Source organism: Esox lucius, chromosome 18 (genome assembly GCF_011004845.1).
Source record: "Esox lucius isolate fEsoLuc1 chromosome 18, fEsoLuc1.pri, whole genome shotgun sequence".
Taxonomy (NCBI): domain Eukaryota; kingdom Metazoa; phylum Chordata; class Actinopteri; order Esociformes; family Esocidae; genus Esox; species Esox lucius.
The window spans coordinates 897525-925107 of record NC_047586.1 but is presented as its reverse complement, the minus strand read 5'-3'; the positions used below and the strand labels follow the sequence as shown (position 1 = coordinate 925107).

The 27583-nt window shown below is 42.1% G+C and overlaps 2 protein-coding genes across 4 annotated transcripts in view; one reads left to right on the top strand and one right to left on the bottom strand.

Moving 5' to 3' along the window:
* The window catches only part of si:dkey-71h2.2 (low density lipoprotein receptor adapter protein 1), a 57147-nt gene extending 30431 nt beyond the window's left edge, over positions 1-26716 (bottom strand). For 2 of the 3 annotated variants that reach the window (XM_020056133.3, XM_020056134.3), the window contains exon 1: positions 26412-26697. In XM_020056133.3, the coding sequence (XP_019911692.1) occupies positions 26412-26496 (85 nt within the window). In that variant the 5' untranslated portion in view covers positions 26497-26697. Of the gene's footprint in view, positions 1-26411 lie in introns of all 3 variants that reach the window. The other variant, XM_013138536.4, reaches the window with a different exon arrangement.
* On the top strand, positions 9359-18225 carry LOC105028619 (tripartite motif-containing protein 16-like). The gene is made up of 6 exons (XM_020056132.2): positions 9359-10042; positions 13337-13432; positions 13711-13944; positions 16638-16797; positions 16944-17003; positions 17235-18225. Exons 1-6 carry the CDS (start codon positions 9662-9664, stop codon positions 17771-17773), a joined length of 1470 nt encoding a protein of 489 aa, XP_019911691.2. The 5' UTR covers positions 9359-9661; the 3' UTR covers positions 17774-18225.
* Positions 26717-27583: the final 867 nt, after the last annotated feature.

Genomic DNA, 27583 nt, shown 5'->3' with positions numbered 1-27583 from the left:
TAGGACCCGATGGAGGGACTATGTCTCCCGGCTGGCCTGGGAACGCCTCGGTGTCCCCCCAGAAGAGCTGGAGGAAGTGTCTGGGGAGAGGGAAGATGGGCATCCCTGCTTAGACTGCTGCCCCCGCGACCCGGCCCCGGATAAGCGGAAGATGATGTCCATGTACTATTTCTGTTTCGGTTGGGACAACTCAAGGAAGAGACCTTTTCTAGTTGCTGCAATGTGCCTGGGGCTGCTGTGTGTTCTCATGTTGGCTGGGATCATTGGTCTGTTTGTCAGCAGTAAGTTCAACGTAAAAGTATGCTCATCACTTATCGGAAGTAGTATTTTGGTACTAAAATCCTAAAAACTAATCAAACATATCTTCAACATATAACAACATATAAAATGATAATAATTTGGATTATTTGAATATATTTCTCATAGAATTTTAGTCTAGGAAGTCAAACACAATTGCCCTCCAAACATCGATTGATTAATTCACATTACAACAGATCTTGTCAGAGTGATTCAGAATGACTCTCTGCTCTGCAAAGGAATGCATTGGGACAAAGTAACTATTATGAAAATAAGTCAAATCTATTATTAACAAATACAAAATGAAGTAAACAGGATGCAAATAAATTGAAAAGGTGCTGGGAATGTTGTCAAAAGGATGATTTCGAACATTTTATAATTAAACATTACAAAACGTAACTAGTGGGACCAGAGTCTTGCTTCAAGGATCAAAAGTTGGTGTCCAAGTTTAAACGGAGCAGGAGACAGGGAGAATGTAGAGAGCACATTCCTTTTTACAGCAGAGAAGGAGAACTGTCCCTCCTCCCCCCGGCACAAACATTTATCAGCGTAAAACCTTGGGGCTGAGACGTGGGGGGTCCAGTGACACTGTGGCCCTACCCAGGGTAGGCCCCTGACAGGGCCCAACAGGGAGGAAGTCAATCCACCCACATTTACTTCTTTACTTCTGAAAGACTCATCCTCTCTGGGATGCTGTTTTTATACCCAATCATGTTACTGACCTGTTGCCAATTAACTTCATTATTTATGAGACGTTCCACCTGTTTTTTAGCATTACACAACCCTGTCCCAGCTTTTTTGAAATGTGTTGCTGGCATCCAATTCAAAATGGTCATATATTTCTCAAGAAATACGTTTTCTTGGTAATATTTTCTGTTGAATGTGCATTATGTTTTTCATTTTACATTTTACACAGCGTCACAACTTTCTTGGAAACAGGGTTGTAGAAGTAGTGTGTATTACAGTTTCTCTAATGTAGTAAACATAAAAAAATCAAATACTCTAATACTTTTACTAAGTATTTATAGCGTTTACAAACAGTGTAGTTGTTTATGAAAAGTAGCATTTAAAAAAAAAAATAAATCCAGAGCTGTATGTGAAGATTAGAGTTATTCATGAAAAATCATATAGCATTTGTGTTGCTCTTGTTAATATTGGTTGCAGTATCTTTAGTTAGTTCACAGAAATGTTTGTAAATGATTCAGATTTGGACTACTGAGAGGTGGCAAATAGTTTAAGTTATGGAGAAAGTGGGTAAAACAGCAGCTGTTCAGGTATAATGGCAAAAAGTATGTTGCTATAGTTACTCTGGTTGCAATATCTTGAGTTTGATAACGGTTATTTCCATAATTGTTTCAGATTTTTATAGCTGAGAAGTAGAGGAAAATACTTAAACATTTAGTTTTTCATTTTCAAAGTGGTCAGAACAGAAGCTGTTCGTAAAAGTTGGCTAAAAATGTTGATGGTGAGATTTCTAAAACAGCTGTAATTTCTTGAGGGTATACAGTTGTTTTTGTCCCTGTTCCAATGTGGAATACAGGAGAATATATTATTTTCTAAATTGTTGGGAAGTTGTGGAAGTTATTAGTATTTGTAAAAAGTGGCTTTTTTAGTTTCACAATGAAGAGAGTAAGAACTGAGGATGACTCAATGTACGGTTCAGAATTTCAAAGAAATCGCATTATTACTGACGTTTTAAAAGTTGAAAGATAGCAACCTGGTAAAAAGGTCAACCTGGGTTTGAATTTAAAGATTTGAGGGGAGCAGCGTGCAAAATAATGAATTGTTTTAAGCGTCTGTATACCTTAATGTTATTAGACTTCCAGACCCAAGCAGCTCTGGAGACCACTGTTCAGGACTTGAAGGCCAAAGTTCTACAAACTATTAATACAGGTGAGATATTAAAGGTTTTGTAGACATTATAGTTCTTGTGTTATATGAAATAAATGTATCACAGAACAAAGTTGGAATATGTACCAAAACATTTTGCTCTATTTTTAAACTCAAATTCTGCTTTTGTAAATCTGATATACTAATTGTTATTTTTTAATACATTTGCAATAAATGTTTAAGCTTTGTCAGTATGACCGTGTGTAGACTGATGGTGAAAACAATCCATTTGTTTTAGAATCCCTTCTAATGTCAGGGTAAAAGCACAGCTGTTACAACTGCTGATGTAAAAAGGGCTGAGCTTTTTAGCATAAAAAGGCAGAATAATGTTAAGAGCTAATTTGTGCAGTAGAAATCCATGTGCATCCAGAGCTGACTCCTATTGACTGGCAAAATTATCTTTATATCATGACTTCTTAATAATATATCTTATTATTACAACTTGGTATGGAAATGACGTTGGCAAGACAAAAATATATAAAATAAAATAAATATCCAATAAAATGACTCTAGTTGCCGCCAATGACCTTTAAATTACCGTCGTGGCTGTCTATGTCCTCCCTTGAAATGACATGTAGCAGCCGTAGACAGCAATGTTCCTTTGACAATAATATCGGTGTAAATACCACAAAATCTACTTGAAAAAAAACACAAGACATCAGAAAGTGTATGCCGTTTTTAGATTTTATGTACAGTTTATTAATGTCATCACAGAAAATGCTAGTGCAAAAGCTACTGCAACTTTTCACGTTAGAAGAGACCGTTTCTGTGTTATTTGGTGACTTAGTCATTATGTCCATTCTTTGAAAGCGTCAATAATGTTGAGGTGAGTCAATATTTGATGCTGAGAAATGTTATAACTTTCATATGTATCGTAGTTAAATATGATGTGTCATATGTGTCATAGTTAAATGGGTAAAATATTTTACACACTAGCAACTCTCTCTCGACGTGTTAGTAACGGCTGCTAAGTCTTCGTAGTTGGTTGTTCTCTTGTGTTTGTTACGATGTCATTCATATATGGAAACTGCCATAGTTAACTAGCCAGGTCATTTTCTATTTCTTCTGTCAGACTGTAAAACAAATTAACAAATGATGTGGATGGATTTGAAACACAGTGTCGAAAAAAACCTAAGAATCCAGAACACTGCTCTAGTGTAACAATGTACAGTGTGTGATATTTGAGAAAATATTGCCTCTTACAAGTATAAAACCTTCTCCCGCTCCATGTAAGTCAAAGAACAGGTGGTCTTCTCAGCTGGATTTGGATCTGATAGTGACTACGGACCCTTCAACACTGAGACAACCCTGGTCTACAAAACTATGATACAGATGACATACAATATATCTATATAGTAGGAACTATGATACATATGACATACAGTACATCTATATAGTAGGAACTATGATACATATGACATACAGTACATCTATATAGTAGGAACTATGATACATATGACATACAGTACATCTATATAGTATGAACAATGATACAGATGACATACAGTACATCTATATAGTAGGAACTATGATACAGATGACATACAGTACATCTATATAGTAGGAACTATGATACAGATGACATACAGTACATCTATATAGTAGGAACTATGATACAGGTGACATACAGTACATCTATATAGTAGGAACTATGATACAGATGACATACAGTACATCTATATAGTAGGAACTATGATACAGGTGATATACAGTACATCTGTATTACAGTAGGAACTTTGATCACACATTTAAGAGGTCAAATCTCCCATTTCAATGTCTATAATTATAGTTTCTATAATGTTTGTATGTCTAACTCTGTATTAACCTTTCCTTGTTCTTCCTCTTCTGCAGGTATCTTTACAGCACCAGTACGTGGAGTCTACCACTTCTATGGGTGAATTCATGGCTCTTCGACAATAAATCACATTTCACCAACTTCAATGGCATTCTGTTGTTCACTCAGTAAACTGAGTAACTAGATTGAAATCATGGAGTCTAAGGCTACCAGAGGTTAATAGTATGTAAGATGTTGGTTAATTATATACCATACACTGTTTATGATTGGTTACACATGTGCAGATCTAAATAACCCTTGGGGTGAAATAAAATGAATAAATATCTGAATAATTGTCAGCTAATTTCAATGTCAAAAAGTGTTGCAGGCTTCATTATTTCATTGGTTTAAACTACACATTACAATCCACACACAAGGTCCCTGGGCATTTTGGTTTGATTTAAAAAGGCCACAATGATGCAGCTGTACTGCAAGGCATTGAATTAACTGCTGCCCCCTACAGAATCCCACTGTTCCTACATGTCTTTACCACTGCCCCCTACTGGCCCCCACTGTTCCTACATGTCTTTACCACTGCCCCCTACAGAATCTCATTGTTCCTACATGTACAGTGGGGAGAAAAAGTATTTGATACACTGCCGATTTTGCAGGTTTTACTACTTACAAAGCATGTAGAAGTCTGTAATTTTTATCATAGGTACACTTCAACTGTGAGAGACGGAATCAAAAAAAAAAACAGAAAATCACATTGTATGATTTTTAAGTAATTAATTTGCATTTTATTGCATGATATAAGTATTTGATCATCTACCAACCAGTAAGAATTCCTGTTCTCCACTCATTACCTGTATTAACTGCACCAGTTTGAACTGGTTAACTGTATAAAACACACCTGTCCTCACACTCAATCAAACAGACTCCAACCTCTCCACAATGGCCAAGACCAGAGAGTTGTGTAAGGACATCAGGGATAAAATTGTAGACCTGCACAAGGCTGGGATGGGCTACAGGACAATAGGCAAACAGCTTGGTGAGAAGCCAACAACTGTTGGCGCAATTATTAGAAAATGGAAGAAGTTCAAGATGGTGGTCAATGTCCCTCAGTCTGGGGCTCCATGCAAGATCTCACCTCGTGGGGCATCAATGATCATGAGGAAGGTGAGGGATCAGCCCAGAACTACACGGCAGGACCTGGTCAATGACCTGAAGAGAGCTGGGACCACAGTCTCAAAGAAAACCATTAGTAACACACAACGCTGTCATTGGATTAAAATCCTGCAGCGCAAGCAAGGTCCCCCTGCTCAAGCCAGCGTATGTCCAGGCCCGTCTGAAGTTTGCCAATGATCATCTGGATGATCCAGAGGAGGAATGGGAGATGTGGTCTGATGAGATAAAAATAGAGCTTTTTGGTCTAAACTCAGATGAGTACAACCCCAAGAACACCATCCCAACCGTGAAGCATGGAGGTGGAAACATCATTTTTTGGGGATGCTTTTCTGCAAAGGGGACAGGACGACTGCACCGTATTGAGGGGAGGATGGATGGGGCCATGTATCGCGAGATCTTGGCCAACAACCTCCTTCCCTCAGTAAGTCGTGGCTAGGTCTTCCAGCATGACAACGACCCGAAACACACTGCCAGGGCAACTGAGGAGTGGCTTCATAAGAAGCATCTCAAGGTCCTGGAGTGGCCTAGCCAGTCTCCAGACCTGAACACAAAAGAAAATCTTTGGAGGGAGCTGAAAGTCCATATTGCCCAGCGACAGCCCTGAAACCTGAAGGATCTGGAGAAGGTCTGTTTGTAGGAGTGGGCCAAAATCCCTGCTGCAGTGTGTGCAAACCTGGTCAAGAACTACAGGAAACGTATGATCTCTATAATTGCAAACAAAGGTTTCTGTACCAAATATTAAGTTCTATTAAGTTATGTCATGCAATAAAATGCAAATTAATTACTTAATCATAACAGTCAGGTAAAACATCCATCTATATTCTGTATCAATCAGGTACTACCTCCATTTATCTCCTGCAACAAGTAAGGTACTACCTCAATCTATATTATGTAACAGTAAGGTACTAACTCCATCTATATCCTGAAACAGTCAGGTACATCCTCCATCTATATTCTGTAACAGTAAGGTACTACCTCCATCTATATTCTGTAACAGTCAGGTACATCCTCCATCTATATACTGTAACAGTAAGGTACATCCTCCATCTACATTCTGTAACAGTAAGGTACATCCTCCATCTACATTCTGTAACAGTAAGGTACTACCTCACATCTATATTCTGTAACAGTAAGGTACTACCTCACATCTATATTCTGTAACAGTAAGGTACTACCTCACATCTATATTCTGTAACAGTAAGGTACATCCACCATCTATATTCTGTAACAGTAAGGTACTACCTCACATCTATATTCTGTAACAGTCAGGTACATCCACCATCTATATTCTGTAACAGTAAGGTACATCCTCACATTTATATTTGGTTCTGCATTGTCTGTTGTTTCAGAGTGAGAGGGGCCTCCTGCAGTTAAATCCATTCTACTCCATTCTATTATTCATGCCCATCAGTTTGGATCAAAGGAGTTTCCTGTCTCCCGGTCTCCCTGTCTGTCTGTCTGTGACCCAGCCTATCTGTCTCCCAGCCCACCAGTCAGTCTGTCTCCAAGCCCATCTATCTCCCAGTCTCCCAGCCCCTCCGTCTGTCTGTCTCTCAACCTGTCATTCTCATTCCCATCTGTCTGTCTCTGCCATTTGGGATGCAGGTAGAGAGAACAAAGTGAGACCAGCAGACAGGCAGGTAGGGAGGCAGCCTCCAGGCTAAGCTATGATTGGCTCAGACCTGGGACAAGAAAGAAATAATATTAGCTTTGTTCTTAATGTCTTTTATTCCCCCTTCAGAGATCAATGGTGAGTGTGGAAGGGCGAGACAGAGAAAAAAAGAGAAAGCAAGTATGTGTGTGTGTGTGCATGAGTGTGTGTGTGTGTGTGTGTGAGAGAAAGAAACTTGTGGTAAACATTGTTTCTCAGAGAGATCAGGAAGAATAAAGAGACAGGGAGTTGAGGAGATGCAGGGAAGATTGGCTAAGAGGTGACAAAACAATTATGAAAGAGAGAATTTACATAGTAGAGTTGAAAAGGCCAAAGTCGAAGAAGGACTTTTCCAGCTACAGTCTCACCAGACTGGGATTGTAATAATATTTAATGTCAGAAGCGAGTGATAATGAATTCTCAAGGCGGCAATGATGAGAGATGTAAAAGGCTCTGCGTCACAAATAGCACCGTAGTCCCTATATAGTACACTCCTTCTGGCCAGGGACCATAGGGAATAGGGTGTCATTGGGGGCACAGAAACAGGCAGATACCCCGAAGGGGAGTCTGACCTTGACGGTGTTGTGCCCAGAGTCACCAAGACAACAGTGAAGTGAAGCAGAAACGTCCTTCAACTAGACAGGATCTCCTCTGGGAAGATGGACGTGACAGGAAAGCTTTTAAACACTGATTTCATAACATGAATGGACGGCATAACCGTAACAGGTTTGTGCATGGTAAATACACTGCTCAAAAAAATTCAGGGACAATAAAATCACACATCAGGTCTCCATGAACAAAATATAAGTCAACCAACCAACTGAGAGCTGGATTCAAACTCACCAAAAATCTAAATAAATAATTGAATCACATTGTTTTCACAGGCTGTTCCAACTTGCATGCATTTCATCACAGCAACTCATAATGTGACTCAGTAGAGTGTATGTTCCCCACGTGCCTGTAAGAACGGCAGACAACGTTTGGGCATTCTCTTCTCTTTCTCTCTCTCACATGTTGTTGTGTTGGTCAATCTATATTTCCAACAATGGGTCTGTGTGTGCGCGTGTGTCTGTGGGTGTGTGTGTGACAGCATGTAGATAATATATGTACTTAGGCTATACAGTATGTGTGCATTTCTAATCTACTCTTAGTAATTAGGAAAATGATATTGTTAGCAGCGACTCTACTATGATGTGGTAGTTGACTGAAATTGACATTATCGTGAAAAGAGTAAAATATTTTCACTTATAAAATGTTCACCACATAACATTCAAATCACCACAATCGCCTCACTCATCCCACTCTGCTGTTACTCTGCTGTTACTCAATCCACTAACCCATCCCTTCATCCATCCCATCATTCATCCACTAACCCATCCCTTCATCCATCCCATCACCCATCCACTAATACATTCCATCACCCATCCACTAATACATTCCTTCATCTATCGCATCATCCATCCACTAATCCATGCCTTCATCCATCCCATCATCCATCCACTAATCCATGCCTTCATCCATCCACTAATCCATGCCTTCATCCATCCACTAATTCATGCCTTCATCCATCCAATCATCCATCCATTAAGCCATGCCTTCATCCATCCATTAAGCCATGCCTTCATCCATCCACTAATCCCTTCACCCTCCATCTATACATTGACCCATCCATCCACTAATCTGCCCCTTCACCCATCCACTAATCCCTTCACCTTATATCCATCCCATCATCCATCCAGTAACCCACCCACCCTCCATCCATCCATCCTTTAGAAGTGTTGTGCCTGCTTGGGGATTCCATGTAAAGTAGATCAAATTTCCAAGCTGACAACAAGACATGTCCGGTTCAGAGTTTGACTGGCTTCCTGCAAGAACTGGGTGGCAAAACCTTTCCTGAGTCACTGACTACTTTAGAAACTGCAACAACACAAATGACAAAAAAAGGAGGAAGTATGGGTGTGAAGGTCAGTCTCAGTAACTCACAAAAAGTTTTGAGGAGAAATATGCCAAAACATCTGTTTCTTTTATATAATAAATACACAATGATCTCTGTTTTGTTCTATTTTCTGTGCCACAAATAACATACACTTAAGTGTCAGGAGAAGCATAAATGACAGTTCTCTTAAATACGATGCGTAAAATGCACAGCAGACAAGGTAATATAGGAAGCACTTTTAAGGTTTTGTCGTTAAGTGAAAGCCTGAATGAAGTTTTAATTTAAATACTGAGACAAATGGGGTTAAAGGGGGGCTGTTTATTTCATGGGGGAGGGAGAACTTTTGTTTGCATGTTATTTGTTGAATGTGTGCTAATATCATATACAGTATATATATATATATATATATATATTTTTTTTTTTTTTTTTTTTTTTTTTTTTTTTACTTATTTATTTTGGTAAATATTTTGTGTTGATTTCTGTATGTCAATGTTTTGAGGCTTGAGTTTAAAATTAGTTTTTTTTTAACTCAAAACTCTCAACAAGGAAATTCCCTCTCATTGACTAAATGAGGAAACGGAACAGTTTTCTGTTTCTCCCACCTCTCTTTCGCGTTCTCTCTCTCAACCAGGAAATTCCCCGTTATCGACTTTTTAAAAACCTAAAGTATCAGTCTCCAATTAATTTGTCTGAAGAGGTTACAACTATCCAAATGGCTCAGCTGGAAGTCCTGTTTGACAAGGATCAGTTCCTTTGTTCTGTCTGTCTGGATCTACTGAAGGAGCCAGTGGGTATCCCCTGTGGACACAGTTAATGTCTGAGCTGTATCGAAAGCATTTGGGATCAGGATGAACAACAGGGAATCTATAACTGTCCACAGTGCAGAGAGACATTTACTGCCAGGCCTACTCTGAGGAAAAACACCATGTTGGCTGAGGTGGTGGAGAAAGTGAAGAAGACACAATTCCAGCATGCTCCTTCTCCTCTGTGCTATGCTGGACCTGGAGATGTGGGCTGTGATTTCTGCACCGGGACCAGAAAGCCAAAAGCCCTGATGTTCTGTGTAGTTTGTCTGGCTTCTTTCTGTCAGACTCACCTCCAGCCTCACTATGAATCTGCTGCCTTTGAGAAGCACCAACTGGTCAGAGCTTCTGCACAACTTCAGGAGAATATCTGCACTTGTCATGACAGACTGTTGGATGTTTTCTGTCGCACCGATCAGCAGTGTATCTGTTACCTGTGTACCATGGATGATCATAAAGGCCATGACACTGTGTCAGCAGCAGCTGAGAGGACTGAGAAACAGGTAAGACCAACTTAGACCTGACTGGGATTTTTATTAATAGAATTAAATCTAGAAACAAAATCCAGGTATATAAATGTTTACATTATTCATTTTATTTTTTTATACATTTTTGAATTGGCAGCAAACGTAGTAGTAATCTGTTCACTATGGTCACTTTCCTCACATTTGGTTGTTATAGATATTATGACACCGTTCTTGGTTCTTGGTTAATGTGGTGACGGTGTGAATCTTTAGTAGTTATTGGGAATCATTGGGAATTGTGTGTAAAGAGGAAAAATAAATGTCATCCAATTTAGTATAAAAAAAGCAAAGGGTTCTAAATATCTTCTGAAAGCACCGTATAGGATTCAGTCTTCAAGTGGGTTTCCTGTTTAAAAATATTATATAAGATTTAAAATGGGCCAGGATCTTACCTCTCTTTATTTATCTTATTTGTAAGATGTGAAAATAACCCCCACCCTTAAAACGTAGCTGTTCCAGAATCTACTGTCCCAATGCCTACTGTCCCAATGCCTACTGTCCCAATGCCTACTGTCCTAATGCTTACTGTCCCAATGCTTACTGTCCCAATGCTTACTGTCCCAATGCCTACTGTCCCAATGCCTACTGTCCTAATGCTTACTGTCCCAATGCCTACTGTCCCAATGCTTACTGTCCCAATGCCTACTGTCCCAATGCCTACTGTCCTAATGCTTACTGTCCCAATGCCTACTTTCCCAATGCTTACTGTCCCAATGCTTACTGTCCCAATGCTTACTGTCCCAATGCTTACTGTCCCAATGCCTACTGTCCCAATGCCTACTGTCCCAATGCTTACTGTCCCAATGCTTACTGTCCCAATGCCTACTGTCCCAATGCCTACAGTCCCAATGCTTACTGTCCCAATGCCTACTGTCCCAATGCCTACTGTCCCAATGCCTCCTGTCCCAATGCCTCCTGTCCCAATGCTTACTGTTCCAATGCCTACTGTTCCAATGCCTACTGTCCCAATGCTTACTGTCCCAATGCTTACTGTCCCAATGCCTCCTGTCCCAATGCCTCCTGTCCCAATGCCTCCTGTCCCAATGCTTACTGTTCCAATGCTTACTGTCCCAATGCTTACTGTCCCAATGCTTACTGTCCCATTGCCCTGGACTGTGGTGAAATCCATTATAAATCTTTTATTTTTCATGAGGTTACCTACTCCTCCTGAGTAGGTTACCTCCTACTCACAACTCTGGTGTTGACGTGAGAGGACGCCGGCGCTGCTTATTCGCCACTTCTCTGTCTGCTACTCTCATGTTCCTGTTTGTGTTCTCTGTACCCCTACCTCTGGACAGCTGCCTCCTCACTGCCTCCTCTCCCAGTTTGACCCGGTCACTCCTCCTGAAATCTCCAAACTCATCAGCTCTTCCAAACCCCTTGGACCCTTGACCCCCTCCCTACTCCACTTATGAAGTCCTGCCTCCCCGTCCTATGCCCCTACCTCACTAACCTCTTCAACTCCTCACTGTCCCTTAGAACTGTCCCCTCTGCCTTCAAAACTGCCACTGTCACCCCAATCCTTAAAAAACCTGGTCTGGATCCCTCCTCCCTCAACAACTACCGCCCAATATCCAACCGCCCAGTCGCCACAAAAGTACAAACCCATCTTTATGCCAATAACCAATTCGAACCCCTCCAATCTGGTTTTCGCCCCCTCCACAGCACTGAAACCGCTCTCCTCAAAGTCCTCAACGACCTCCTCACCTCTGCTGACACCGGTTCCCTCAACATCCTCATCCTCCTCGACCTGAGTGCAGCCTTCGATACCGTGAGCCATAACATCCTGCTCACCAGACACAAAGACCTCGGTATCGAAGGTACTGCACTCAGCTGGCTCCACTCCTACCTACCCAACAGATCCCACTTCATCTCTCTCCATAACCACACCTCTGCCACAGCCACAGTCACTCAATGTGTTCCCCAAGGCTCTGTACTCGGCCCCCTCCTCTTCATCATCTACATCCTCTCTCTTGGTCAGATACTCCGCCACTTTAACTGCTATGCCGATGACACCCAAATCTACCTCAGCACCAAATCCCCCCACAATCCTCCCCTCTCCCACATCAACTCCTGTCTGTCAGCTATTAAAACCTGGATGCAACACAACTTCCTCAAACTCAACAGGGACAAAACATAATTCCTCCTCATAGGCTCCAAATCCACACTCAGCAAAACCAATAACCCCACTCTCACCATCGACGGCACCATTGTCTCCCCATCTCCCCAGGCCCGCAACCTTGGTGTTATCTTTGATTCTACCATCTCCCTTGAGCCTCACATCCGTCAAGTCATTAAAACTTTCACCTCCGCAACATCGCCAAATTCAGACCCTCTCTCACACCCACCGCTGCTGAAAGACTCATTCACGCCTTGATCTCCTCGCGACTGGACTACTGCAACTCACTTCTCCTCGGCATCAGCTCTACCAACATCAACCGACTCCAACTGGTCCAAAACGCAGCAGCCCGACTCATCACCCACTCCAAATCCTGGCACCACATCACTCCAGTCCTAAAACAACTCCACTGGCTTCCAATCACCTACAAAATCCTGGTCCTCATCTACAAAGCCCTCCACCATCTGGCCCCCTCATACCTCACTGACCTCCTCTCCCCGTACCAACCCTCACGGTCCCTCAGATCCTCCTCAGCTGGTCTCCTCTCCATCCATAAATCCCACCTCTGCAGTTTTGGGGACAGAGCCTTCTCCAGGGCAGCTCCCAGGCTCTGGAACTCCCTCCCCCAAGCGATCCGCACCTCTGAGTCCCTCACCATCTTCCAGTCCCACCTCAAGACCCATCTCTTCACCTCTGAGTCCCTCACCATCTTCCAGTCCCACCTCAAGACCCATCTCTTCACCTCTGCCTATCCGTAGCCCCACGCCCCCCTCCCTTCTCATCTGTCTCTGATTCTTGTCTTGTTTTAGTCTGTTTTTATAATCTACCTCCCCTGTAAAGCAACTTTGAGTCTAAGAAAAGTGTTATATAAATTAAATGTATTATTAATATTATTATTATTTCTGTCCCAGTGCTTACGGGGGCATAGCTTGTGGATAATAGGGTGTCATTTAAAATACAAATTGTCTGATGATCAATTATTATCGGTTATAATTAAGCATACACAGTCATAGGTATTCCATTAAATACTGCATGTACCCACAATACCTTGCAGTACTCCCAGGTCAGTCCAAAGGTCCCTGATTCAAGGAAGCTACTATGAAAAGAACACAACATGAGCCCTGACAGTAGCTCAATGATATTGTTCTCCACAGAGGCAGGTTGGGATGAGTCACCAGGAGGTTCAGCAGAGAGTCCTGGAGAGGGAGAAGAATGTCAGGGAGATCCAAGAGGCTGTGGAGTCTCTCAAGGTGAGGATCATTATTGAGCAGAAGAAATGTTCCAGTCAGCCAGCAAGAGAAACATGCCACTGTCCTATCCCACTGTCTGAGTCCCCTCTTGGGGAACAGACTGTCTGGGCTGTCATTTAGACAGGGACTAAACTATTGTCAATGTCTTGATGCTTGTCTGGGGAAGTTGTTGTGGGCAGAGGGTCCCGGGTTTAATCCTAAATTGGAGAAAGTAGAGGGACAGCAGCAATACTGTTACGTTATTATGAAACGGTTTCCATTTTGGTTTGTCCTGACAGCGCTCTTCACTGGCAGAGGTGGAAAACAGTGAGTGGGCTTTCACTGAGATGATCTGCTCAATGGAGAGAAGAAGCTCTGAGATGAAGGAGATGATCAGAGCCCAGGTGAAGGCTGAAGTGAGTTGGGCTGAAGAACACCAGGAGCGACTGGAGCAAGAGATCTCAGAGCTGAGGAGGAGAGGAGCTGACCTGAAGAATCTGTCACACACGGAGGATCACATCGCTTTTCTCAGAGTAACTACATGCACACTGTGTACAAGACATACTGTACACCTGAAATAGTTTTTTCCCTATTTTGTCTTATGACTTTTCTCCATTTTAACTACTCCTTTCTTCACTTATCCACACACCACAACAAAAGGACAATTTTAATAAATTAAAGGAATACATTAAAAACCAAAACCAGAAATATCAACAATGAAGTCCCCAATCTTCTCGTAATAGTGGTCTTAAATCAGCTCAGGTGTAATCAATCTTCTTCATCATCTGGCCTGCACCTGTGTGAAACTGTAGCGATTCAAATGGTTTCCAAAGGTTTCCTCTGTTGGGTACTGAACGGCTAAGCCAACATTTCATCATGAGCACAAATGAGGGACATAGTTGTGGAAACATGACAATCTGGGATGGGTATACAAATATTTTAGTAATTGAACATCACTTCACATACGGTCAAGACAATTACTAAGAAGTGCCTGGTGCATCCAACAACCAAGATCAGGATGTCCCTCCCACCTGAAAGACCAAGCAAGTATGAAACGGATCAACCGATACACAGTTTGACAACAATATCCTAAACACACCACATACAGTTTGGTCCAGAAACATTTTAAAACGGACAACATTTTCATAATTTTGTTTCGGTACACCACCACTATGGATTTAAAATGAAACAACCAAGATGCAGTTGAAGTGCAGACTTAGAGATATCGGACGAAATGTTTAGGAAATGCAACCATTTTCATGCAGTTTCCTTATTTCAGGGGTTCAGATGTAATAGGACAAATAAACACAATCATAAAGACATTATTCATCTTTAAAATTGTCGAGAATCCTTTGCAGGCACTGATAGCATGAAGTCTGGAACACATGGACATCACCAAACACTGGGTTTCCTTCTTTGTGATGTTTTGCCATGCCTTTACTGCATTTGTCTTCAGTTGTTGTTTGTTCATGAGTCTTTCTGCCTTGAGTTTTGTCTGCAGAAAGGAAAATGCATGCCTGATTGGGTTGAGATCAGGTGATTGACTCGGCCATTGCAGAATATTCCACTTCTTTGCCTTTAAAAACTGGGTTGCTTTCGCAGTTTGTTTTGGGTCATTGTCCATTTGTAAAGTGAAGCACCGTCCAATCAACTTTACTAAATTTGGCTGAATCTGAGCAGACAATATATACATATACACTTCAGAATTCATCCGACTGCTTCTGTCTTCTGTCACATCATCAGTAAACACTAGTGACCCAGAGCCATTGGAAGCCATGCATGCCCATGCATCACACTGCCTCCACCATGTTTTACAGTTGATATGGTATGCTTTGGATCATGAGCCGTTCCAAGCCTTCAGCACACTTCTTTCTTCCCATCATTCTGGTACAGGTTGATCTTATTTTCATCTGTCCAAAGAATGCTGTTCCAGAAGTGGGCTGGCTTTTTAAGATGTTTTTTGGCTAATCTGGATTTCTATTCTTAAAGCTTATGAATGGTTTGCACCTTGTGGTGAACCCTCTGTATTTGCTCTTGCTCTTTATGGTAGACTTAGATAATGATATGCCTACCTCCTGGAGAGTGCTCTTCACTTGGCTGGATGTTGTGAAGAGGTTTTTATTTAGCATGGAAAGGATTCCATGATAGTCCACCAAAGTTGTCTTCTGTGGACATCCAGGCATTATTTGTGTTGCAGAACTCACCAGTGTGTTTCTCAGAGTGTACCAAACTGTTGATTTGGCCACTCCTAATGTTCCTGCTATCTCTCTGATATTTTTTTTTCTCAGTCTAAGGATGGCCTGTTTCACTTGCATTGAGAGCTCCTATGACCTATGTTGTGGGTTCACAGTAACAGCTTCCAAATGTTAATGCCACACCTGGAAACAACTCCAGCCCCTTTACCTGTTTAATTGATGAAGGAATAACAAAAGGAATAGCCCACACCTGCCCATGATCAGCTTTTGAGTCAATTGTCCAATTACTTTTGGACCCTTGAAAAAGAGGGGGCTATATATTAAAGAGTTGTAATTCCTAAACCCTTCCTCTATTTGTGAATACCCTCAAATTAAAGCAGAGAGACTGCACTTTAAGCCCATGTACATTATTGAACTGTAACTGAACTTTGGGACATGCATTTGAAGCCTTATATTTGGAGCAAATCCGATATGACTCAACACCCAAGTACACCATCCCTACTGTGATTCATCACCATGTTATGGGGATATTTCACATCATCGGGGGCTGGTTCATAATTAGTCAAATGGCAAAGTGAATGGAGAAATGTGCGGAAAAGTCTTACAGGAAAATCTGCCACCATTTGCAAGGAAGTTGAAACTGGGACAGAAGTTCACCTTTCAATATGACCATATTGAAAATTACAAATCCAGAGTTGCCTCAACCAAACTCCAATCAAAACTGTGTTGAATAGCTTCACAACTGCTGTCTATATATCTTTTCTAATTAACTGGACAGACCTTCAACAGTTTCATAAAGTAAAATATGACTTTAGTGAGTAAAGTTGATAGGTATATTTTTTTAAATATAGTCATTTTATAGTTAACATAAACCCTTATAATTATTAAATAAATCTCTAAAAAAGTAGAGTATGGTGTGGAGATAACTGGGAAAATGAAAATGCATAAATCTCTGAGGAACTAGTATGAAAACGTGAACATTTGTAAAATGACAGTTAACTGTATGCTCTTTGAATCCCCCAACCCTCCAGAATTATCTGTCACTCTCCAGGCCTGATGCATCTTCAGACGTTCCCAACTTCACTGTCCGTCCTCTACAGTACTTCAGAGACGTGAGAAATACTTTGTTAGAGCTGACAGAGAAACTGGAAGACTTCCTTAAAATAGAATGGACCTTGATCTACACTGCAGGTATGTAGAAAATAATACAGAACGAGCAGAATACTATAGCACAGTAAAGCTTTTAAAAACCTCATCTGCATTCCAATAAATGGTCCAATAGACATTATTTTATACATTCAGTATGATGATAAGCCTCCGTCTCTGTGTGCTTCTAGTGAAAGACATTGAGGTTTTCCTTCATCCAGATCCCAAGACCAGAGAACAGTTCCTACAATGTGAGTCTCTTTATCCTAAATTAACACTTTTTACTAGCAGTCTTCACCCGAAGTTAAAAGTTAATAAAATAGATACAGTCAAACACTGAACAGATGTCTGTCTCCTGACATTCCTCTGAATTAAAATCCGATCAGTAATGAAGACAGTAGATACAATATTGGACGTACTGTTAACTAATATTGGACGTACTGTTAACTAACTTTCCTCATTGTTCTCTGATCTTCTCCCAGATTCCTGTCAACTCACACTGGACCCAAACACAGTAAACAAATACCTCTTTCTGTCTGACGGCAACAGAAAGGTGACCGCTACAGATCAAATCCATCATTATCCTGAACATCTTGATAGATTTGTTGACTGGCCACAGGCGTTGTGTAGAGAGGGTCTGACTAGACAATGCTACTGGGAGGTAGAGTGGAGTGGTGATATTGTTTGTGCAGCAGTCTCATACAAAGACATTAACAGAACCAGTGTGGATTATGATTGTGGGTTTGGACACAATGACAAGTCCTGGAGGTTAGTGTGTTCTGATAATAAATACTGGTTCAGACACAACAGTGTAAAAACTGAAGTACAAGGCCCTCAGTCCTCCAGGGTAGGAGTTTATCTGGATCACAAGGCAGGTACTCTGTCCTTCTACAGCGTCTCCTCTGATATAATGACCCTCCTCCACAGAGTCCAGACCATGTTCACTCAGCCTCTCTATCCTGGCTTTTATGTGTGGTATGGGAGTGCAGAGCTGGGTCAACTAGAAGTCCCCTATAGTTGATTTGGGTTATGCTTTTCTTTCTTTTAGGACGGGATTCAGTGGGATGTTTTGTAGGACTGACAGATTAGAGAACATTTTGAAAATGATCTTTAAAATACCACATTCTGAACAACGATCTTCAATGCACTGATCAAAATAGAGCCTGACCTAATTATGACCTGATTATGTAGTATGCAACTGGTTAAAAGAAGTTGTATGTAGTGACGGTATTTTCTGATTTTAATTAATCAGAAAGAAGTAAAGAAGAGCAAGAAAGACCACGTATCCACTCAGTCGTGTTTTGGGTCATGTCTAATAGCTGAATAAAGTTTTTATGTGGGGTATTCATTCTTGGTTCGGGGTTCAATAGCGAGTTGTTATGGTCATTTTTTACTCACAGAGGAGTGTTAAAAATAGGAGAGCTGAATCAGCAGTTACAGGGCATCATGGGGCATCACAGGGGCACCACCGGGCATCATGGGGGCACCACGGGGGCATCATGGGGGCACCACGGGGGCACCACCGGGCATCATGGGGGCACCACAGGGGCATCATGGGGGCATCATGGGGGCACCACGGGGGCATCATGGGGGCATCATGGGGGCACCACAGGGGCACCACCGGGCATCACGGGGGCACCACCGGGCATCATGGGGGCACCACAGGGGCATCATGGGGGCATCATGGGGGCACCACGGGGGCATCATGGGGGCCATCAGTCTGACGTCTGTATTAATGTTTCAAACAATATTACAAAAGTATGAAGGCCAAATAAAGAGGATTTTTGACCTAAATGGTGGTGGTACTGGAGGTGTGTGTGTCTGTGTGTGTGTGGGGGGGGGTGTTTTGGGGGTGGTGGTTCTGAAGGCAGGTGGAGGTGGTTCTGGAGGTGGGTGGGGGTGGTTCTGGAGGCGGGTGGAGGTGGTTCTGGAGGTGGGTGGGGGTGGTTCTGGAGGTGGGTGGGGGTGGTTCTGGAGGTGGGTGGGGGTGGTTCTGGAGGTGGGTGGGGGTGGTTCTGAAGGCAGGTGGAGGTGGTTCTGGAGGTGGGTGGGGGTGGTTCTGGAGGCAGGTGGGGGTGGTTCTGGAGGTGGGTGGGGGTGGTTCTGGAGGTGGGTGGGGGTGGTTCTGGAGGTGGGTGGGGGTGGTTCTGGAGGCGGGTGGAGGTGGTGGGACCGATATCTTTTACAGCATAAAAGTAGACATTTAAATAGTCAACACACTATGTTCTAGATAATGTTTACGTGAAGGGTCTAGATTTTACAAAATCGGAGGAGAGGACTAGAGAAGAGGAGGGGGAGGGGAGGGGGAGGGGAGGGAAGAGGAGGGGGAGGGGAAAGTGAGGAACCTTCAGGCTAACAGGATCACTCAGTAAATTCCTAGTGACGGAGATGAGAACCGCAGGCTCAGTCAATACTGACTACCCCACTTCCCCATGTTGTCATCTAATGACAGTTAATGATGTCTGAGTCCAGCCATTATTTCAGATGATATCACTCATCACTCCACTCCGTTGATGTGCTGTGTCCGACAAACAGGCTGCACTAGGCCTTCTTTCTCCTAATGACGGTGCTGTGGGAGGGGAGAGCTCGTCATGGATGGAGAGTCACTGGGAGAGAACAGAGATGCAGCTGACTAACCCCAATGTGACTAAATTCAAGGAGACAATCTGCTCAGGTTCAGTGTCTTTGACTGAAGCCGAATACTGTGGTGTAAATGCCGTTTCTATCTGAAGGCTGCGACTGCCGTCCACAGCCCCAGGAGAGTGACTCGGTCTGACCCCCGGGGCGCTGCGTCGGATCTGACCGCTGGAACGTCTAACAGTCAGCTTACTCCTGTTCCCTCTGAAATGATCCACGGAGACGGCCTGATGTGCGTGACCTCTCAGTGCTCTCTGCCTGCACCAATCACGCGACCTCTCTCTGACCAGTGCCTCGCCCGATGACAGCCCCCAGAAAGTGCTATTTAAGGGTTTTTCGAACTGAAGGGATGACCTGGAAGCTGGACTCTGCATGTTAGGCAAGCTACAGCTAACCTACAGTGCAACACCATCATCAGGGCTTCTTAAGAACTGCATTCTTATGGTCTCGTGGATACAGTCTGCAATGTCAGAGGTCATCCCAAATTGGTAAAGTGTTATGATTCTACCTAAAACTCATTGAGTAAATGAACCGCTACTCCATCCAAGGCAACAGGGATAGAAGGAGGATCCTTACAGCTTGTCTTCTCAAAGAGCAGAATGTCCTGACTAGTTGCCTAGGGTCCTGTCATAGCGGTCTACTGTAATTGGTTGTTCTCTATTAAATCCTATATACAGACAGTCCTTTGCACATGTCTTGCACTCAGACTTCTTTATTCAACCATATCTTTTGTTCTGTACACACTCCATAAGCAGCCAAAATGGGTTCAAATCTGACAAACGCTTCACGCCCATTTAACTGACAGTGTTAGCTGTTCATGGGCAAAGTATGACAGGAATCCATGCTTTGGTTAAGTGGCGTAGTCAATCTTATCTGCTTTGGATAATTTGGACATGACACACAAAAACAAACATGATAGCAGCCTTAAGGCTTCGATGGGATTTGTGAATTTGGAAAATATCCAAAAAACTAAACCCAAATGTGACAGAATTCAGGAAAGGGGTCCTATCGCAAAATGTGAGTTATTTTTTACATTTTATAAAGGTCCAGATTCAGCTTTGTAATGGTATATAAAACAATACTTTTGGATGAAGGTTTGGGAAAGATATGCTGCTTTAAATGTTGATAATCTGCTCTACCTAGTTCAGAGAAAAAAGGTTTGAAAGATTTTCACACTTGCAAGAAAGCTGGTCTGGTTGGTCTCTGATAAAGACATACTATATCAAAACAAATTAAATTAAATTAAAGTTTTTTTCACATGGACTTGATGTGCATGTGAAAAACAGTAGCAGCAATGCAAGTGCAGATAGTATGAGCACAGGTGGACAGCCACTTAGATGTTTCACAGTCCTACTGTACTGATTGATGCGTGATGTGACAACCCAATCCAAACCAGAAAAGGGTTTTATTGCCAAGTTTCACAACAAACAAAGGTGACTGGCTAACTTTTGTGAAGACAATGTAAACATAATAGGTAGGCATAATCACACCCAACAAATAAGCTGGAAACCAGGAATGTTAGCTAGCTGCTAAGTTAATGTTGTTACCTAGCTAGCTAACACTAACAGTAACTTCAGTAGCTCTAGCTAGATAACTAGAAATGCTAAACTTTGACATCTGGTAAGCAAATGTTAGATTTACCCATATTCATGTAGAAATGTTTGGCGGCAGGCAGAATATCCTCCGATTACATACGAAGCCCTTTGTCATTTGCGTTTGGTCAGTTGACTTTGTTTACAACGCTGCGCTTTCGCTACAGTTCACACTCAAGGTTCAATACTCCAAGAATTTGTGCATCTTTCATTGTCTCTGTCATGGATGCCATGGTTTTCCTTTGTTCATAAAAGTAACTCTGTGGACAGTTTTATACAAGACGAGCCAGCGTTTTCTTTTTGGCCATCTCTACATTTGCAATGAAATGCCTGAATTTTCAGAAGAATCTGCAATGTCTCGTTCTTTGGACACATTATGAACAGTATCCAAGTCTGGGCCCTAGTCAGAGGGGGTCATGGCATCATTGTCCTCCAGAAGGTATTCTCTAACAACTTGATCCCACTCAGATTTGCCATGACCAGCTAAATCAGGGCAGTGATATGGGTGACAGCTCTAGCCATGCGTTCGCAGTTATCCATGTTTGAAAATCCCAGGGTTTGCAATTAATTACTGACCAAGTAGTTGTGTTTTGACAAAAGCCGGCGACTTGGCAGACCAATCAGAACTCAGCATGTCCTATCCCTTCATTATCTCAGACAATCATGTCTAGTAAGAAAAGCCCTGTATTTTCCCCTGGTTAAACAACGGTTTGCGTTTTACATTTTTGTCATATTTACACTTTGCATACTAGTTATTAAGTCAAATTAAAGTTCACATCTTCAAGAAAGCATTTCTGCCAAAAACACAAAATGTCCCAGAACATGTTTTTATTCTTATAAATGGCTCTCCTGAAATGTAGTGACATGTGCCATACGTCCCCATTCCCAAATTCTGTCACAAATAAGGATACATGTCAAAACTTTTCCCTACACTGCAAGGACATTGTGCTATTTTGTATTTTGGTTGAATTATCACTTTAATTCTGCAAATGCTGGTTGAACAATCCCTTTTATTCTGAATATATTGTAGATGCTTGGAGAGCCAGTTCCCATTTCTAATTGTGTCTGACATTAGGAAAATGTTATGCTTATTAATTCTAAGCAGTGTCTAAGCAACGCAGTTCCCACACTGTTCTTGAAGAGCTTCCATCCTGTAGTTTTAAAATCCAACCCTGTTTCTGGAGGTCTTCTATCATGTAGTTTTAAAATCCAACCCTGTTTCTGGAGGTCTTCTATCATGTAGGTTTTAAATCCAACCCTGTTTCTGGAGGTCTTCTATCATGTAGTTTTAAATCCAACCCTGTTTCTGGAGGTCTTCTATCATGTAGTTTTAAATCCAACCCTGTTTCTGGAGGTCTTCTATCATGTAGTTTTAAATCCAACCCTGTTTCTGGAGGTCTTCTATCATGTAGTTTTAAATCCAACCCTGTTTCTGGAGGTCTTCTATCATGTAGTTTTAAATCCAACCCTGTTACATGTCCATACTGGGGTTAAGTGTATGGAAGTGTGGATTTCAAAGTGCACTTCCAAATACATTCACATTTTCCTAAAAATGTAAAGAATTTTGAAACAGGCCTTTTTGAGAAAATCCCTAAAACCTTGTTATGATTCCAACAGTCAATGCTGACTGACACACACACACACACACACCTTCCAAAACCTAACCCACAGTTAAATAGCTTCTGGACATTCTGTCACTCAAGTATTTGTGTGTGTGTGTGTGTGTGTGTGTCACTTCCACCCTACTTCCCTCGATTACATGAAGCCCTTTTGTCACCCATGTGCCAAAACCCTTGGAATTCCAGTGTAATAAATGTCATCCATTTGACAGTGTGCTTTACGCAGGCTCAGTGTTCACAGTAGAAGCCAAGCCATAACAACTACAGACACATGTCCTCAAAGGAGCCGTTAAGTCCATTTTAAATCTACCAACCAAATGAAGACAAGAGTTTTACCTCTTTTTTGTTTTACATACTCTCTTATCCAGAGTGACTTACAGGAGCAATGCATAATTGTCCGTTTTTTTTCTTCAATGAGCTGTTTCTGGGATTTGATCTGACACCATTTCGGACACAGGTCAGATGCTTTAACTGCTAAACTATGTCTCTCATCATCACTAATTGAACTCTGGTCAGCTCTTAATCCAGACCAAACTGCTATCATCACGGTCCAAAAACAAAAACACCCCCTGTGCCAGTGATTCGTAACAGGCTTCTCCCACTGATTAAACTGATTAAAGGCCCAGATGCACATATCTTTTCCGTTTTCCTTTATTTATAAAGAGAAATCAAGCTGAGACATGGATCTCTTTAACCGCTGACCTGTGTATTACAGCAAACAAAAACAGTCAATTACACAGTTATGAAATAAACACATTAAGAAAATCACACAGAGAACAACAACAAGGTAATAGATTAATAATGTGAACACGCTTCTGGGCACCAAAACAGAAAGATATTCTGTGAGACAGTCCATGAGTGTGGGGTGGGGGGGGTGTAGAAAACGTCAAAAGCAATTCTTCCTAATTCTGAGTAAGCCACCATTATCTCAAGGACTACCAAGTCTTAAGAGTGCGTTTGATAACTGCAGGTTTTCCATCTTATTTTGAGGTAAGAGAATAAGGAAGTTTCTGCAGTACAGCCTTACATTCCAAACATGAGGCTGTGTCAGGCCTTTCTGGATGTCAGGGAGTCCCAGCCAACAGAAGGGTCGAAAAGAGACTGGTGAGCAACGGTTTGCACTCGTAATAAAACCCAATTATTTGTTTCTATAAAGATAAACCAAATTTGATTTCCAGCTTCTTTCCCAACTCAGCAATGTCGGTTTTAAAAGACAGACTGCCATCTAAGTTCCAAGGAATTTGGAAGGAACAGGAGAATGGCAAAACAATAACAAGAAAAACGGCTTGGCAGAATGTGCTTCCGAGAAATCTCCCAACCTGCCATGATTGGTCGCAAATAGATGACCATAACAACAAATTGGCCAACACAAAATACTTTGTATTTGGTTTGCCGATTTGGTTTCGATCAAAGGACAGTTTAATAATAAGAAAAACGACATACACACACACACACACACACAAATCATTACAAACTTAATCCAATGAGAGCATATCAAATCCCTCAGGCTAACATATTCCATTCAATAATTCATTTATACTGGGTAGTTTTCACTCTAGTTTCTCAACATCTCTGGATGTTTCCTAAATTGCAACCTATTGTTCCATAGTCCAGACCCCTTGACACTGGTCTGAAGCAGTGTACTATGTAGGGAATAGGGTACCAGTGGAGACCCCTTGACACTGGTCTGAAGCAGTGTACTATGTAGGGAATAGGGTACCAGTGGAGACCCCTTGACTCTGGGCTGAAGCATTGCACTATGTAGGGAATAGGGTACCAGTGGAGACCCCTTGACTCTGGTCTGAAGCAGTGCACTATGTAGGGAATAGGGTACCAGTGGAGACCCCTTGATTCTGGTCTGAAGCAGTGCACTATGTAGGGAATAGGGTACCAGTGGAGACCCCTTGACTCTGGTCTGAAGCAGTGCACTATGTAGGGAATAGGGTACCAGTGGAGACCCATTGACTCTGGGCTGAAGCAGTGCACTATGTAGGGAATAGGGTACCAGTGGAGACCCCTTGACTCTGGGCTGAAGCAGTGCACTATGTAGGGAATAGGGTACCAGTGGAGACCCCTTGACTCTGGGCTGAAGCAGTGCACTATGTAGGGAATAGGGTACCAGTGGAGACCCCTTGACTCTGGTCTGAAGCAGTGCACTATGTAGGGAATAGGGTACCAGTGGAGACCCCTTGACTCTGGGCTGAAGCAGTGCACTATGTAGGGAATAGGGTACCAGTGGAGACCCCTTGACTCTGGGCTGAAGCAGTGCACTATGTAGGGAATAGGGTACCAGTGGAGACCCCTTGACTCTGGGCTGAAGCAGTGCACTATGTAGGGAATAGGGTACCAGTGGAGACCCCTTGACTCTGGTCTGAAGCAGTGCACTATGTAGGGAATAGGGTACCAGTGGAGACCCCTTGACTCTGGGCTGAAGCAGTGCACTATGTAGGGAATAGGGTACCAGTGGAGACCCCTTGACTCTGGGCTGAAGCAGTGCACTATGTAGGGAATAGGGTACCAGTGGAGAGACAACCAACGACAGTGAAATGAGTCAGTCTGTTCAGTCCTGGGGAGGATTTACCAGGACAGTACTCAGTATACAGTTGTTCATTTTATGAGTTTGAGAGTCTGTTTTATTCCATTAACATGTTTTTTATTGAGATTAGAAATGATCAATGGACTTCTTTACAGCAATTCTGGCTGGTTTAATTAAACAGCACACAACTGTGCAGTATGGCTGCATCCCTACATAGTGCCTAATAACCCCTTACATAGTGCCTAATAACCCCTTACATAGTGCCTTACTTCAGACAGAGAATTGGACCTGATTCACAGAACAAGGTACCATATGAAACAGTCTGTTATGAAATATGGAGCCAACCGAGTGTTGTTTCTTTCGTACCCTGGCAGTATGTTCTCTGACCCAGGGGGAACTCTTCAAACAAACTCTTCACACATCGTAGTGACACAACATCAACAGCCCTCAGCTAAAGATCAACTGTCAGTCACACCCCCCGCTCCAAATATGCCATATCTCTGACCTCTCTACCCTCATTGAGAATGGATACTGTGCATTCAGTCCATACAACATCAACAACACTGACCAATAGTTTTCATCCAGCTGGGAAACGTAAGCGATGTCTCAGAGACAGGATTTGTTTCACAGTGATTTACTGAAATAGTGGATGAAGAATACCTACAGACCTTATAAACCAATGACTCTAGTCAATGTGGCATACTTAGAAAAGCAGTAGGCTATGTGTTAATATAAAAACAGAGAATTGGTCTTGTGTAGTTTAGTAGTGACATCGCATGTTTGAAGTTAGTAAGACACTTTAAATAGTTAGGAAGACTGCAATAAGCACAACATAAGTTCACAGGTGGACATTCCCTGTGGGAAAGGTGGATTTTGTATTAAGGCATAGAGAGGTAAAGGAAATAGCATTTGGACCAGGAAGAAATTGCATATTGTTGCCCTGATTCACTGACCGGAAATAAAAGACAACATTGTATTGATAATGCAACAAAAACGTTCACATTATCGCATTTCACGTACTGTTGGCCTGTATACCGGAATTCTGACAGCCACCCACAATTCTTAATCACAAGCAAAATGTTACAAAAATCAGATATAAACTATTTTTAAACAAGGTATGAAACCTGATCGAATAGCAGCAAGATAGACAGCCTATTGTCAGAGGATTCATTTCCTTGAGACATTGTTCTCGTACTGAGCATCAGCCTAATGTTGCGGTGTGTTTGCATCAACGAGATAACCCTTCGCAACGATGTGAACTGAATATGCACTTACTTTCGTGCTTGGACGTGCCCCATGTGTGCCTCGGGACTCCGGGACTCTTGATTATCGCTCTTCCAGCTGATTTCAGAGCATCCATGCTTGAGGTGTGTCACTGGCGGTCGCAGGTGGATACCTTTCCTGCGCTTGCTTTGGTTCAGAAAGAGAAACGATAGCTGTCAGCCAACGTAGGCTACAATATTCAATCAGTGATATGCGCTGCAGCGAGGAAACCGCCAGCCTATAGCACCAAGTTCAAACCACCTTTCCCTCGCTGAAACCAGAGTCTGGTAAGGATGGGCAGCGCAGCCTCTGTAAACGCGTCGTGGCTTTCAGTTGCTGCCTAGGGTTGACTGAACAAAAACCCGTATCTGATTGGACGGAACGAACGTGGGGGGCGGCTACGAAGGAAAGGTGTGCCACGCCCAAGTGGAAGAGCGCGGTGAATGCAGGCTGGGTAAACCAATGCGCATAAAATGAGCTATCTAGTTTGTTTTCCAGATGTAGTTATTAAGAATTATTGGCATGTTTACATGGCAAATTCATTTAACATAGTTTATGGAATTAAATGTCGACTGGGCAGAAACGCAAAAATAACGGCTTAGCAATGTAGAACTGATCAATGCCCTGATCATATCTGAGCAGCATAATTTTATGCTTAAAAAATATACAAGATGATTTCTAATGATTCTGGTAATATTTATGCGCTCTACCCAACATGCATTGCTTCTGCACTAAAGATAACTTATTATCAGTTGATAGTGAACGTTTCTTAGCTCAGACAGCGCCAAATGGAAGGCATCAAAAAGATCCGTTCATAAAGAGTCATATGCATTACAACAGTTGAAACGTCATGTCAAGCACGTGATTAACTTAAATCTGAGAATCCCAAACCACCGCCTGAGGTCCGAGAGGGCTGTGTTGTTAACAAAACCGGTGACTTGCAAGGGGATCGATAAATCAACTTGGGATACAATCGTAATTATTCAATTAATGTTCCAGTTGTTAACAGAATTGTGAGAATAAGATTGTAATTACCAGTTATCTCTGTCGTTTCACAAGATATAAACCTCAATAATAATGTATTTAATGAAACAATTCAATTTAATTTGGTAGATCTTTTGCATATGTCACGTCTCCCCATTAGACTTAAATGCATGTACCACATAATTAGCCATGTCTCTTGA